Consider the following 15,089-nt stretch of genomic DNA (forward strand, 5'->3'; position numbering starts at 1 on the left):
GAAAGAGTTGAACAAGCTGTACTCAGAAACCCCGAATTTGAAACGGTGAAGCACATGAAAACGCCCCGTGGGGACGGCTCTACGGTGGTAAGGTGTGATATTGTTCTTAGGTATTTAGCAACAGATATTTCATCCCCTCTGAAAGAAGCCGCCTTTACATCGGAACATTAACGAAGGATAATGAATGCTGCATCCCTTCATCATGAATTAGTCATGAGCCTCTCCAGCCCCACACTTTTAATTAACTACTCCGTCTGTCAATTTTTTTTTTCTAGAGCTCTTCTAGCTGGTCTAAAGAATGTCAATCTCCCTGGTAGACTAAAATGACAAAAAAAAAAAAAAAAAAAAGAAATTAAAAACCACAAAAAAAAAAAAAAAAAAGTACTTAAAAAGCATCTCCCTGCAAGATGTACAGTTGTTTTCCAGAGGTATAAAAATAAGAATTGTACTGAGCAGGTGCCGAAGGCTTTGAAAGCGAGGTTAGAAATCAGAGTGGGGTTCCGTTTGAGCAACGCCTTTAGAAAATAAATTACTCTTTAAAACACCCGCAAAGTTTGTTTCCGGAACAGGAGGAAAGAACACGCGATCCTTTTAAAGGACAAGTGACAGAAATCACAATAGGAATTGAGGCTGTTACGCTGCTCGGTGTTCAGGACAGAAGGCGGCTGAAGTTTTTTTATTTTGTTTTTTAAGAGGTTTTTGTTTGCTATAGGGTGCGTGTGCTCGCCAGACAGACAGAGAAAGACAGAGAGACACGAAGCGAGAAATCACCTCCCAGCAATCCCTTCTCCTTCTCTCGGGATCTTGGGCACGCACACACACGTGCCCTGCGTGAGTTTTAAGCCACTGGGTCTGGGACTCGAACTGCAGTCAACTATGTGGGAGTCCAGTGACATACCCATTATGCTAACTGCTGGTCCCCTAGGAGGCTGAAGTTTTAAGCCTCCATGGACCTTTCTTCTAGAAGGAGAGTCCACCGTGATGGGGTTTAAACGCAACAGGAAAAAATAAGATATACCCTGAAAGGTCTTGTCTTTTGGCTCTAATTCTTCTTTCAAGTCAGATCCCTTGAAATAAAAGACCATGGAGTCTTGGAGGGAAGAGTAACTGGGCTCCAGTTCTCGGCCCGTCCAGCAGGGGTCCCCGATGGCGCTGTGGCGATCGGGTCTCAGGGCTGCCCTGTGCCTGGGAGGGAGTCGGCGGCATCCCAGCCTGTGCCTGAGAGATACCAGGAGCACCCATCACCCCAAAGGTGACAACCAGAGAGGTCTGCGGCCTTGGCCGAATTCTCTCCAGAGAGCCAAATTCACCCTGGCTGGCAGAAAACTACCTCCTGCTTGTCCCAAGCCACCTTGGCAACACCCTGCAGTCACCCCACAGCTTCTCTGTGAGCTCCTGTCACACCGGCCAGCAGGGGCCAAGCTTCATCTTATTTTTGCTCCAAACAAAAGTCTTCTCCTCCATTTTTTTTTCTTTTTTAATGCTATAGGGTGCAAGCGCTATAGAGACAGAGACAGAGAAAGTGAGAAATCACTAACCTGGGAGGATGGCCATGCTGCAACCCCTTCTCCCTCGTTCTCCTCTCAGGATTTTGGCCCACACGTGCATGTGCCTCATGTGTTTTTCAAGCCACTGGGTCCGGGACTCGAACCTCATAGTTGGCCATAGGAGATCCGGCTGCCTCAACCTCCGCACCACGTGGCTGGCCTCGTCTCTTACTTTGATAGCCACGACGTGGTCCTTTTCATCTCTCTTTGGTGGAGGAGGAAGCTCAAGCCCAGGGAGACCGAGCTGCCTTGGGAGATCATTCAGCCGGTGCCTGCAGAGCTGGGATTCTACATTCTCTCCAGAGCGGAATCCTAATTCAGGAGCCTTTCTGTACCGACTTGAACCAAGAGACTGCTCTGAGAGCCCTTTCCTGCCCTCTCCTCTGAGCCAGTGGCTCGGTGGACCTGGGCTTGTCCGATGCAGCCCCAGGCTACCCACCTGGATGTCATAATGGGTGATGTCACAAGCAGGCTGTGTCTGTGCTGGGTGACAGGAACCTCCTCTGTAAGCCCTGGCAAACTCTGCTTCCTTCAGCCCATCCCGAAGCCCACCAGCACACACACTCTGCTCCCCCAGCGGCGCCCTTGTCTTGCAGAGAGGGACCTCACTGTGCCCTCAGAGTGGCCTTGCCTAGGGGAGGCGTCTGTCTGCAGGAAGGGACCCTGCTCTGTCCCTCAGGTGCTGCAGAGCAGCTGAGAACGGCGGTACATGACAAGGCTTCCCATCACACCCTACTTCACCCTTGGCTGTCTTGACTACAGTCGGCCCCCAGGTGAGAGGATGCAGTACATCAACCCCAACATCTAAAATCCCCCTCTGCTCCCCCAGGCTTGCACACGCCCCGCCACACGCCCGTGGTGCTAAGGTGCACGCTGACTCCGGCGGCCCAGCTCCACTCCTCTCTGGGAAGAAAACGCTAGGCTCTCCTGAGTGCTTCTCTTACGCCACACCAACGGCCACACCACCCCTGCAGCATCAGAATGTTCTAAGAACCCGGCCACACTCTCCGGGGACACTGTGTCACTCAGACCACATGGTACGGCGGAGGCAGACACTCCGCACCCAGCCGGTGCCACCCACCCAGCAAAGGCACTGCACATCCCACACTCACGCTATAAGGAGGGCCGGCGGTCTCAACCGGTTGTCTGGGGAGACCTTCCGTTGCAGAGATGACCATGCGCAGTGCACCGACAGGACAGCTCTCAGCAGGGGCGCTCCAGACACTTTGGCTTCATCCTGTGAGTTCATTCAAAAGAGGAAGAATTAGGCCTGCAGTAGCCATGTGCTCAAACACTGATGCATATGCATTTTGGATGAGAAGATCCCCCTCCCTGAATGTGCCTTTTCTGCCACCGCCAAACTCCTACTCATCCGCAGAAGGCCTCCATGAATACTCCCTTGACTATCACAGCAGAATTCCTCTTTCTGATAGCTGTTATTACTATTTGCAACAATGTATGTATTTATTTAATTTATGAGCCATTGCCCCTGCAGGGGCAAAGGATGTCGAGGGCAGCAGGAGCCGTGATTCACCTGTTCATCATAGCACACCTTCAAGGGCATGGAGTTTAAGGCCCTGGATCCCGACCCACGGTTCAAGTTCTGGACCTGGTAGCCTGAAAAACACTCCAGGTGTGTGTGCGTGGGTGCCCAAGAGGAGAAGCGATTGTGGCATGGTTGTCTCTCCTGGGGGAAGGAGTGATTGCTCACTTTCCCTCACTCTCTGGATCATCCTATTTACGCAGGGAAGCTTCCAGAATACTCCATGAACGAGTCACCCTGGTGATGACTGTAGACAGTGCGGGTTGGCCCCATAGCCTAGTGGTTCCAAGGAACCAGATCCCACATGGCTGACTGTGGTTCGAATCCTGGTCCTGGTGACTTAACACATCAAAGCCAGGCATGTTTGCCTCTGTGCCCCGAATCCCAATGGGAGGGAGAAGTGGAAGAGAAGGGATGGCAGAGTGACCACACCCCACTGGGGGATGCCTTCCGCCTCCCTCTCTCTTCCTCTCTCTCTCTGTAAGCACACGCACCCTCCGGCAATTAAAACTAACTCCGTATCATACATGCCTCTGAGGGCTTCAGATAAGAAGTTGTGGATGTGTATCAATATGCAGCACGCGTCGAAGTCTGCTAGCCAGACTGCAGAAATACTCTGCATTCACTCGACGGGAGCGTGTGTCCAAGTGTCACTCTACAAGAAGAACATCTGCAACTATCAGACTGAATCAGACAGCTGCCCTCCTAATTCTCAGAAGCCCCTTTCTTGCAGGAGCAATATTGTCATTGGGTAGGACACAGAATAAAGGAGAAGTCCTAGGGGGTATTTCCACACTTGACATGACGGCCAGTCATTCAGGCTGTAGGGACACTGTTTACCTCAAGGCCACCATGGCCAGGCCTACAACAGGGCTTCGTCTTCACTGCAAAACGACAGATACCCGAATGGGAGCTGGATTTGAATGGACGACACAAAACCAGTTTTTAATTTTTAGTGTTTATTTATTTTTAGAGAGATTTTTCTATAGGGTGTGTGCAGAAACAGAGACAGAAAACATGAAATCCCCCCCCCCCCCAGGGGGGATGGCTACGCCGCAGTCCCTTCTCCTCCATTCTCCTCTTGAGATCTTGGGCACGCACGCACAAGCGCCCGGCATGAGTTTAAGCCACCAGGTCCGGGACTTGAACTGCGATCAACTCCATGGGAGTCCAGTGACGTAACCATTACGCCACACGCTGGTCCCCAAAACCAGTTTTTTTAAATCAGCCACACATCATACTGTCGGCCCAATGAAGGAAAAGAATTTCAGGCATGGGATTTTCTCTGTGGCTTTCTCTTGACTTGGAGCCAATGTCAAAGTTTTCCAAAGAATCCGACTTGAGTCTGCGTAGTGATGCAGGCCACTGTGTGGCTGGCTCGGGAAGGGGCTTGTCACCGTGTTCAATGTAGGCTCAGGGGAGCGTGATTCTCCAAGGCTCAGTTGGGGAGGTGCTATTTTAAAAAATGGAAGGCTACTGCATTCTTTGGCTTCTTCTTCTTCACATGCTGCTACCAGAATGCTCTTTATTGAGAGATGGATAGCATTAATAAATACTGAAACCAACTCGCATTAATAAATACTGAAACCAACTCGCATTAATAAATACTGAAACCAACTTGCAAAACCTCGGGTCTGTAGAGACCAGCCAGTCTCAGGCATTTACATCTGACAACATGGTCATGGAGGCACACCCCCTGAGAAGCGGGAAAAGCCCGAGCTATGCAATCCAGCACATCCGGGCTCTGGTGAGAGTTCTGTGACGTACAGCCTCTGGGATCGTGGGCAAGTGATCGGTCCAAGTCTTAGTTTGGGGGGGGCATTCGTGTTTTGTCTCCCTAAATCAGCTGTGGAATTCTCCAAGTGGAGGAAACTTTTTTTTTTTTTTAATTTTGCTAAAGAGGTGTATCGCTTCCCCAAGACAGATAGACAGACAGACAGACAGGAGGGACAGTAAGAAAGCACCTGCCATGGGGCATGATCATGCCGTAATGCATTCCCTTCCATCTCTTCTTGGGGATTGGGGGCACACACGCACATGCACCCAGCATGTTTCTGAAGTGCTGGGTCAGGACTTGAGCTGTGTGTGCAGCCGTGTGGTATGCAGCTGCCTTCATAGATACACCACCAGCGGGCCTCTATTTTTTTTTTTTTTATGATTTTATTGGCAGAAGGCACATGCATTTGCCAGAGACAGAGAAAAAACACCCTCTGATGAGGCACGGTCATGCCGCAATCCTTTTTCCTCCATGTCTCTATCAATTGCAACTGCTAGGATTCTCTCTCTCTCTCTCTCTCTCTTTTTTTTTTTTTAAGAATTATTTTATTTATCTTTACTTATTTATTTTAATTTGACCAGATATGGAGAGAGAGAGAGAGAGAAAGTGTTAAAGCAAGCTGCCAGGTCCAGGACTCAAACCACCGTCAGCTATGTGGAAGTCTAGCACCCTTCACCACCACACCATCTGCCGGCCCCACAACTGCTAGAATTCTTGAATGTCTTGAATGTGATTCTGGGCATGTAGGCACATATGCCTGTCATGTTTCTCAATCACAGGGGGCCAGGATTTGAACCGCAGTCCGCCGTGTGGGATTCAGTTCCACACACAGGGTGTAGACACTGTGGCATGAGGCCAGCCTGGTCATAGCACCCTTTGGTTTCCACTGTCCAGGGGGGTATACACAGCAGCAGACGAGGAACCGTCACAACCGGGAGCTGGTGCGCTGCTCAAACCGATTGCACAGTGAATTCTGGAGGCTTCTCCTGGGGAACTAAGAATAGTCTCAGGGTTTCAATTGAACACAGAAATGTCACAGAAAGTATGCTTCCATACATTGGCCTGTATAAATATGTATGATCTTTAAAAAAAAATACTTGAGTAACGCATAGACAGGTGGAGCATCCCTAATCCAAAAGGCTGAAATATCTGAAACTTTCTGAGCCCTGCCATGACACCACCAGTGCAACATTTCAGACCTGACTTCATGGGTTGGGTTGCTGTCAAAATGCTGCACTATGAAAATGCCGTAGAGGATCACCTTGGAGCTGTGTACATAGGTGTCTACGACACATAAACAAATGCTGCATTTAGACTCTGATTCCACCCTCCAGACATCTCCTTAAACATATGCAAATATTCCAGAACCCAGAATCCCAAATACTTCAGGTCCCACACATTTCAGACATGGGATACTCAACCTGCCTGTAATGTGGATGGCATTGCTTCACTCATAGTAGATGGTTCTTAGCTCGGCCTTCATCAAAATACAAGGGGACTTCACAGAGTGTATCAAAAGGGGACCAGCAGATGGCGTAGCAGTTACGGTGCTAGACTCCCACGTGGACCACTACGGTTCAAGTCCTCGACCCGGTGGCTTGAAACTCACATGCGTGCCCAAGATCCTGGGAGAAAAATAGGGAAGGGATTATTGAGGCCTGGCCATCTCCCCAGGGGTAAGTTCTCACTTTCCTTCCCATTGTCTCAGACTCTCCAGTGAGCGCACGCATCCTATGGCAAAAAAACATCTTTTTTTTTGGAGAGGTTTTTGCTATAGGGCGCGTGCGCTCGCCAGAGAGACAGACAGAGACAGAGAGACAGAAAGTGAGAAATCACCCCCCAGGGGGGATGGCCATGCCACAATCCCTTCTCCTCCATTCTCCTCTTGGGATCTTGGGCACGCACGCACACGTGCCCGGCCTGAGTTTTAAGCTACCGGGTCCGGGATGCAAACTGCGGTCAACTACGTGGGAGTCCAGCGACATAGCCATTATGCTAACTGCCGGTTCCCGGCAAAAACATCTTTTTAAAACAAAAAAAGTTTATGAAAAAATAGAATTAAATTACCAGTGTATTTTGGCACACACAATAAAGTCTGACGTCCACATGTAGTTTGCTCATAATATGCGTTTTCCCCGAACTCTCCTAACTGTATCTGCAACAACTCTATTTCCAAATAAAATCACAGTGAGATTTCTAGGAATGACAGGATTTGGGGGAGGAGGGGGAGACATTTTTAGTCCAGTAGAAGGAGCCTTCCAAAAATGGACAGAGGTCTCCAGTTCACCCAGCTCAGGCAGTCTCCTCGGGGATTTTGACGGACACCTCGCCGAGAGTTACTGTCTGAGAATGCAGTCTCAACAGGATCCCTCTCATCCTTCATCCTTAACGTTCTATGGCATGGTCTTGCCTTATGACGTCAAGGCTTAACAATTGGGCTTTGATTTTTATCCAGGGACCAGACAGTAGCCAAATTGGTTCTCCCCCCACCCCTTTTTTTTTTAAGATATTTGCTATAGAGTGTGTATGCTTGCCAGACAGAGAGAGAGAAAGGGAGAAAGAGAGAGAGAGAGAGAGAGAAGAGAGAGAGAAATTGTCCCCCCCCCCAAGGAGGAATGGCAAAAAAGGAAAATTTATTGAATCACTCAAAGCATATAGAACTTTCTTTTTCTTTTTTTTTTATTTTTTAGAGGTTTTTGCTATAGGGCGCGTGCACTCGCCAGACAGAGAGAGAGACACACAGAGATAGAAAGCGAGAAATCACCCCCCCCCCAGAGGGGATGGCCACGGCGCAATCCCTTCTCCTCCATGCTCCTGTCGGGATTTTGGGCACATGCGCACACGTGCCTGCCGGGTCCGGGACGCGAACGTCCGGGACGTGAACCGTGGTTGACTATGTGGGAGTCCAGTGACATAGCCATTACGCTAACTGCTGGTCCCAAAGCATATAGAACTTTAAAAGCATAATTGTGTTGTCACTTTACCATGGAATCGAATCCCTATCCTTTGGTCAGCAGACCTGGCAGCTCCGTCCACCCAACTGGAAGGATTTCCCTAAGGGGTCTTAGGCAATCCCTCTTTGAAAGTAGAGGTTGGTATTATGGCAAATACCCCTTGCAGGAGAAATGGCTCCAGGCTTTCCTTGCTAGTAACAGGTTAATAAATAGAGACTTAGCATAGTTTGGGGTGGGCAGTTGGCGTGGTGGTTAAGGGCAGTGGACTCCTACATGGTCAACTGAGGTTCGAGTCCCAGACTGGCAGCTTGCTTTCTCACTTTCCTTCCTTCTCTCTCTCACTCTGTTCTTCTCTGGTCAAATTAAAATACATAAATAAATAAAGGTCAATAAAATATATATATATATATTTTAAAAAGCACAGTTTGTCAACATTTTTTTTGTTGTTCTTTGAGAAGTTTTGCTATAGGGCGCATGCGCTCACCAAAAAGAGACAGAGAGACAGAAAACGAGAAATCACTCCCCAGGGGGGATGGCCATGTCACAATCCCTTCTCCTCCATTTCTCCTCTATTCTCCTCTTGGGATCTTGGGCATGCACATACACATGGGCCCAGTGTGAGCTGAAGCCACCGGGTCCGGGACCCAAACTGTGGTCGACTACATGGGAGTCCAGTGATGTAGCCATTACGCCAACTGTTGGTCCCCAGAATACAGTTTTAAATCTGGATGTGGAAACACATGGGGTATTCTTTGGTAAGGCTTTGTTGAAGAGAGAGAAAATCTACCATGATGGAACCTGGGAATGCAGGATGGCGTCTCGGGCCTGGTTTGCACCGTGAATTACGCATTCTCCCTACAGATAACAAAATCGGCAGACAGGCCCGAAAGATTCGGTATGAAAGATTTAATGCTTGGCGAAGCAAGCCAGGCTGCAAGGCAGGCGCTGCATCTCCCCCTTTAATATATATCAATTGTCTACGCTCTAGAGCAGACACAGAACAATTGCAGGGTATATAGCAGCGAGGGTAACGGTAGGTAGTAGAGACAGTGTAGGAGGGGGGAGGTCATAGGGGTTGGGAGGGAGGGGCTCAGGGGAGAAATCAGACATTTAATAAACACGAAAAGGAAGAGTTATCTGCTGATGAGAACATATATGATAAAGTCTTTGATTTGAATAATATGTACTGTATTCAGTGAGAAAAATCCATGTTGCACAGGCAAGCAGATAGCACACTGGCCACCCACATGACCATGGTTCAAGTCCCTTGGTTCAAGTCCCGGACCTGACAGCTCGCTTTCTCGCTTACCCTCTTCTCTCACTCTCTCTCTCTCTCTGGTGAGTGCAAGTGTTCTATTGCAAGTTAAAAAGTAATAAAATGGGGCCAGCAGGTGCCATAGTGGTTAAGGCACTGGGCTCCCACTTGGTCAATTGTGGTTCGAGTCCTGGACCTAGTGGTTTGAAACTCACACCAGGCACATGTGCATGCAAGACCAAAATTCCAAGAGGAGAATGGAGGAAAAGGGATGATGGTGTGGCCATTTCCACAAGAGGGTGACTTCTTGCTTTCTGTCTCTCTGTCTCTGTCTTTCTATTGAGTGCATGTGTCCTATAGCAAAAATCTCTAAAATAATAATAGTTGATAATAAGAATAAAGTTAATATTTTTAAATGCAATACACCATGAAGAGGTATAATGATTAATTGCAAGTAAAAAAAAATTTAAAAAGAACATATTCAGGCCGTGGGTGTGAAGGAGGAATAACTGCAGTGGCCATGAGGGATCTCACTGGCACCACGACATGCTGTCAAACTAATCCACAGCGAGGCCCGCGCCGTGCGGTGGATTAATAAAAACCACTGTTTAGTCTGGGACTAGCAGCTGGCGTAATGGCTATGTCGCTGGACTCCACACGTAGTCGACTGCGGTTCGCGTCCCGGACCCAGTGGCTTAAAACTCACGCCAGGTGTGTGTGCATACGTGCCCAAGATCCTGAGAGGAGAATGGAGGAGAAGGGATTGGGGCATTTCCATCCCCCCTGGGGGGTGATTTCTCGCTTTCTGTCTCTCTGTCTCTCTCTGTCTGTCTGGCGAGCGCACGCGCCCTATAGCAAAAACCTCTCAAAAAACAAACAAACAAACAAAAACACTGAGCTGTAAGACTAGGCGAATTGAGTTCAAAGTGCAACAGGCTTCCAGAAAGTCGTCAACTGTTTTTATCTTCCATGTTCTTTGAAGAACAATGAGAAGACAGAGGCCGGGGGTAAAAAACACCCATTATTAGAGAGAAGAGAACACTGACTGAATACTATGCAAGAGCCCTTCGCAAAGTTAGTGGAAAATGAGATTAAGGTACAACTTTATTTTGGTGCCAAATGTTTTGAAATCTACATGCCTTTTTTTTTTTTTTTTTGCTATGGGATGCACATGCCTGCTGGAGAGAGACAGAGATAGAGACAGAGACAGAGACAGAGAGAGAGAGAAAGTGAGAAAGCAGCTACACCACAATCCTTTTCTTCTCTTGTCCTCTTGGGACCTGTGGCACACACACACACACTCCTGGCGTGTTTTACAAGCTGCTAGGTCCAGGACTTGAACCGCAATGTAGGTTGTGTGGGATTCAGGTACCCTCACCTCCACACCATCTGCCAGCCCTGCTGTGTTTTTCCCATGACGCACATTTTCCATGAACGTGAGCGTGTTGAAGACCCGTTATACCACGGAAGTGACACTGCCTGGTCTTGCCTAACCCCTGCAATGAATGCTCCCCCCTCTAGCGTCCCCTGTGACCTGCCCCACGCACAGGTAAAGTTGCGAAGGCTGATCTAAATGCAGCTCCAAGCTGGCGGGAGCTCCTTCCCAGCGCACCGATGGAAGAGGAACGGGCCGGGACACAGGCGGAGTTGGAAGGGCCTTTCTCAAGACTCTCTGAGGCAGCAGGGTTAGGATGGAAAACCAGCGCAGCTGGGAAAAGCCAGCACCTCGGACAATGTCCGCAGCGGGGAGCGGAAATGGGAGAGAGAAGCCAGCAGACTCTGACCTGCAGAGCTTGGCTCACAGAGCAAACCCTGTGATAAGATAACGGGTGGGGAGATATTGGCACTGTTTTTTGTTTCATTTTGTTTGCAAGGTTTTTGCCATGGGATATGTGTGCTGGCTAGAGAGAGAGACAGACAGAGACAGAGAGAGAGAAAGTGAGAATTCATTGCCCCGCTGGGATCGCCCTGCTGCATCCCTTTCTCCTTCCTTTTCCTCTTGGGATTTTGGACACGCAGACACTCACACATACATACACCCACATCCCTGAGTTTCGAGCTGCTGGATCTAGGACTTGAACCACCGTCAGCCATGTGGGAGTCCAGCACTTCAACCACTATACCACCTGCTGGTTGCTATTGTCACTATTTTAAAGAGAAGCGTTGAATGGTCTCAGAGTTCCTGGACTGTCATGGTCATGATTCTTAGGAAGGAAGCTGTACTGAGACCAGCAGTTGGAGTAATGGCTATGTCGCTGGACTCCCATGGTAGCTGACCACGGTTCGAGTCCTGGACCTGGTGGCTTAAACTCATGCCAGGCGCATGTGCATGCGTGCCCAAGATCCTGAGAGGAGAATGGAGGAGAAGGGATTGCGGTGTGGAGAACTGAGGAGAAGGGATTGTGGCGTGACCATCCCCCCTGGGAGGTGATCTCTTGCTTTCTATCTCTTTGTCTCTCTCTGTCTTTCTGGCGAGCGCTCGTGCCCTATAGCAAAAACTTTTTCAAAGAAAAACGAAAAAAAGGAAGGGAGCCGCACAGAGACACAAGTGTCTTCAGAATGATTTCCATTTTACTAGAATAGAAGCCATGGCCTTTTCTCCTTCCCTTTGCCGCTTCTCGTTTCTCTCTTTTCTTTCCCTTTCCTGTCCTCTCCTCCTTCCTCTCCTTTTCTTGTTTTGATTTTGTTTGTTGGTTGCTTTTTTTACATTTTGTTTTTAAGGTTTGCTATGGGATATGTACACTTGCTGGTCAGATGGAGACAGAGAATCCCCTCCTGGAGGGATGGCCACGCCGAAATCCCTTCTCCTCCATTCACACGATGTTGGGCTTGACACGGAGATCCACTCCCAGCCTGAGCTGAGCCCAGATTAGGGGCACACAGTGTCCTGTGAACTCAGGGAGGTCTCCGATACAGCCTGGGGTCTGCCTTGCCCAGCACTGTACTTTACCAAGGCACCACTGTCTGAACCCCTTCTTCCATAGAGTTAGGAGGGCGCCGTGTAGAAACAGCCCTTCATTTTAATGCCATAGAGCTTACTTTTCATTGTATAGAACTTTAATTTCATAGCGCTCACGTACGCTGTGCTGGGAACCATTTTCAGTAAATTAAGGAAATACATGTTCACAACCTTTTGACGGACGAGCCTTGATGGCCATCAGACCTGTCTGTGAGTGTGGGTGCAGAGCTCAGTGCAACAGAATCACACAGTGTCTTTGTAAATTCCAAAGCGGCACGGATAACAGTGCTTATGTACAGGCAGCTGGGTCTAGACTGGAGAACTGGTTATGTCGTGCCGGAGGTTGGTAGTCAAAGGATATTTACATTATTCAGACGTTGGCAGGGGTGGATGCTAACTACTTCCACCCCATGCCCTTACATATTATTTATTTATGTTTTAGGAGAGGTTTTTGCTATAGGGCGCGTGTGCTCCCCAGAAAGACAGAGAGACAGAAAGCGAGAAATCACCCCCCAGGGGGCATGGCCACGCCGCAATCCCTTCTCCTCCAGTCTCCTCTCGGGATCTTGGGCACGCACGCACACGCACCCGGCGTGACTTTAAACCACCGGGTCCAGGACTTGATCATGGTTGACCACATGGGAGTCCAGTCATGTAACCATCATAACACCTGCTGGTTCCAAAACTTCCTGACGTTTTTACAGGACTGTAAATGAATCTGGTCACAGAGTCCCATTTCTGAATATATTTTTTTAAAAATAATTATTTATTTTTATTTGTCATCATTATTATTATTTTAATTCACCAGAGAGAGAGACAGAGAGAGAGGAGGGAATGTGGGAAAGCAAGCCACCCAGGTCTAGGATTCAAACCACAGTCAGCCATGTGAGAGTCCAGAGCCCTTAACCACCATGCCCCTCGCCAAACCCTCTAAATATTTTTTCTTAAATACAACAATACAATACAGAGCCGTGTGGCACCTTGTAGAAGAGCCAAGGACGGATTCAGAGGTAGCTGTAACCGCTCCTCCATGCCCTAAGGCACGGCTGCTCCTTGTCTGTCTTCAATTCTTTCTATTATTTTTTATTTATTATTTTAGAGAGATTTTTGCTATAGGGTACATGCGCTGGCTGAAGAGACAGTGACAGAAAGTGAGAAATCACCCCCAGAGGGGTTGGCCACACTACAACACCTTCTCCTCCACTCTCTTCTCGGGATCTTGGGCACCCATGCATAAACACTGAACGTGAGTTTTAAGCCACCAGATCTGGGATTCGAACTGTGGTCGACTACGTGAAAGTCCAGTGATGTAATTGCTACACTGTCTGCGGGTCCCTGTCTGTCTCCAATTCTGACAGAGGGATGGCCTGTACCCCTTCCCCCAGGAAACACTTGGCTGTACCTGCAGACCACTCTGGGTGTCACATCTTGGCTGGGGAAAGGGTGTTACCCATACCGGGTGGGTCAAGGCCAGGGCTGCAGTTAACTACCCTCCGAGGCACAAGACAGCCCCACATCTGTACCAGCAGAGACAGGACCGAGAAGCCCTGCTCTGAGCACGCCCCCTCTTATACACCGACAACGCTTCTCCAGGGGCCTGAGCGGTGCTTCAGTGCTCACACAGCAAACTGTCTGCGAGGCTGGCTCCCGTGCGAAGATTCCTGGTTCAAATCCAGAGACCTCCCCAAGTATGCCAGGCATGGGTCTGCCCACGAGCCAGGCTGGCAGGGGCTGGGTGGATCACAGCGGTGTGGACACCCTATTGGGGGTGTGGTCTCTCTGTCTCTGTCTTTCTTGCTCCTATTCAGAAATAAACTTCAAGAAGAAGAGAAGAAAAAGCTAACTCCAGGGCAGCCATTGTCAACCGGGAGGAAGAGTCTACCTACCAGATGGCATCTGTCATCATGCGTAGGCATTTTTGGTGGTCGTGACTCGGGGTGCGGGAAAAAGGCAGTGGTACTGGCATGCGTGAGATGCCAAATGTCATGCAGTGCGCAGGACACCCCTAGTGTGAGGGACCAGGTGGCCACTACATCCACAGCAGAGAAACACCAAGGTAGCCAGGTTCATTGGAGCAGAGAATCTTAGCTGTCCCTGCGAGGCACCAAGGGGAAGTGGGAGCCTGGATCATCTCTCTTCCATCTGCAAGCTTTGCAGCAGACCGCAGCAGGTGCGCTGCTCCCTGGCCCGGACGGTCTCTGCCCATCATGAGCATTTAGTTACTACTGGCTTTGGCACCTGCAGTATTGACAGGGCACGCTTGTTTTCCTTTTCTGACACCCCGGGGGTGGGGATGGGGTGGGGAGACTTGTGTCTGTGTTTCTGGGTTCCCTATATCCTAGGGGCATGGGGCAAGGACCTGCTGACTCAGCCGGTCAAGTGTGACAGGGCTTTTATTTCCAAACAAGGCTGGAATTTTAACGAGAAGATAAGATGCAAACCAAACAAGGGAGACGGAGACCTGTCTGCGGAGCATCTCTTAGGACTTGCGCCCACAAACCGTTCACGCCTATGTTATTCCAGTGGTTGGGATGCCTGACACAACCTGTGTAGGCTTTTCACGCGAAGAGAGAGAATCGCTCTCTTTTATTTTTTGCACACCCCGAAAGCTTTTGAGGTGTCTGCACTGTGATACGGCAAGCTGTCCTGTGATGATCTTAGCGACATACACGGGTCCTATGATGATCTTAGCGTCATCAGCCTGCCCCGGGGACACCAACTCCCATGGGGGACGTGGTCAGACAGAATCACGTGTTGTCCCAGGCCAACAGCACACACATAAATGACCACCAGAGGCAGCAATCTTTCCATAAAATAGTTTCAACACATTGAGTGACATCATTTGCCATGAAAACTCTTTCAACACCCTTCTAATTCAGTCTGCAAGCCTGGCCCAGAGGATAAAAGTGATGTTTACATGGCCCATGTTGATACCCGCATAAGGGAAATAGGCAAGAAACTGACATTTCTTTTTTTTTTTAAAGAGAGATATTTGGTATAGACTGCATGCACTCACCAGAGACAGAGAGAGACAGAAAGCGAGAAATCACCACC

General features: G+C 49.1%; 1 protein-coding gene across 1 annotated transcript in view; it reads right to left on the bottom strand.

Annotated features, from left to right (window-relative positions):
- The window catches only part of STS (steroid sulfatase), a 157,534-nt gene that overhangs the window by 128,602 nt on the left and 13,843 nt on the right, over positions 1-15,089 (bottom strand). The window contains exon 2 of the mRNA XM_006147773.3: positions 2,660-2,784. Coding sequence (XP_006147835.1) covers positions 2,660-2,784 — 125 coding nt within the window. The remainder of the gene's footprint in view (positions 1-2,659; positions 2,785-15,089) is intronic.

The sequence above is a fragment of the Tupaia chinensis genome, unplaced genomic scaffold (assembly GCF_000334495.1).
Source record: "Tupaia chinensis unplaced genomic scaffold, TupChi_1.0 Scaffold000222_1, whole genome shotgun sequence".
NCBI classification, from domain to species: domain Eukaryota; kingdom Metazoa; phylum Chordata; class Mammalia; order Scandentia; family Tupaiidae; genus Tupaia; species Tupaia belangeri.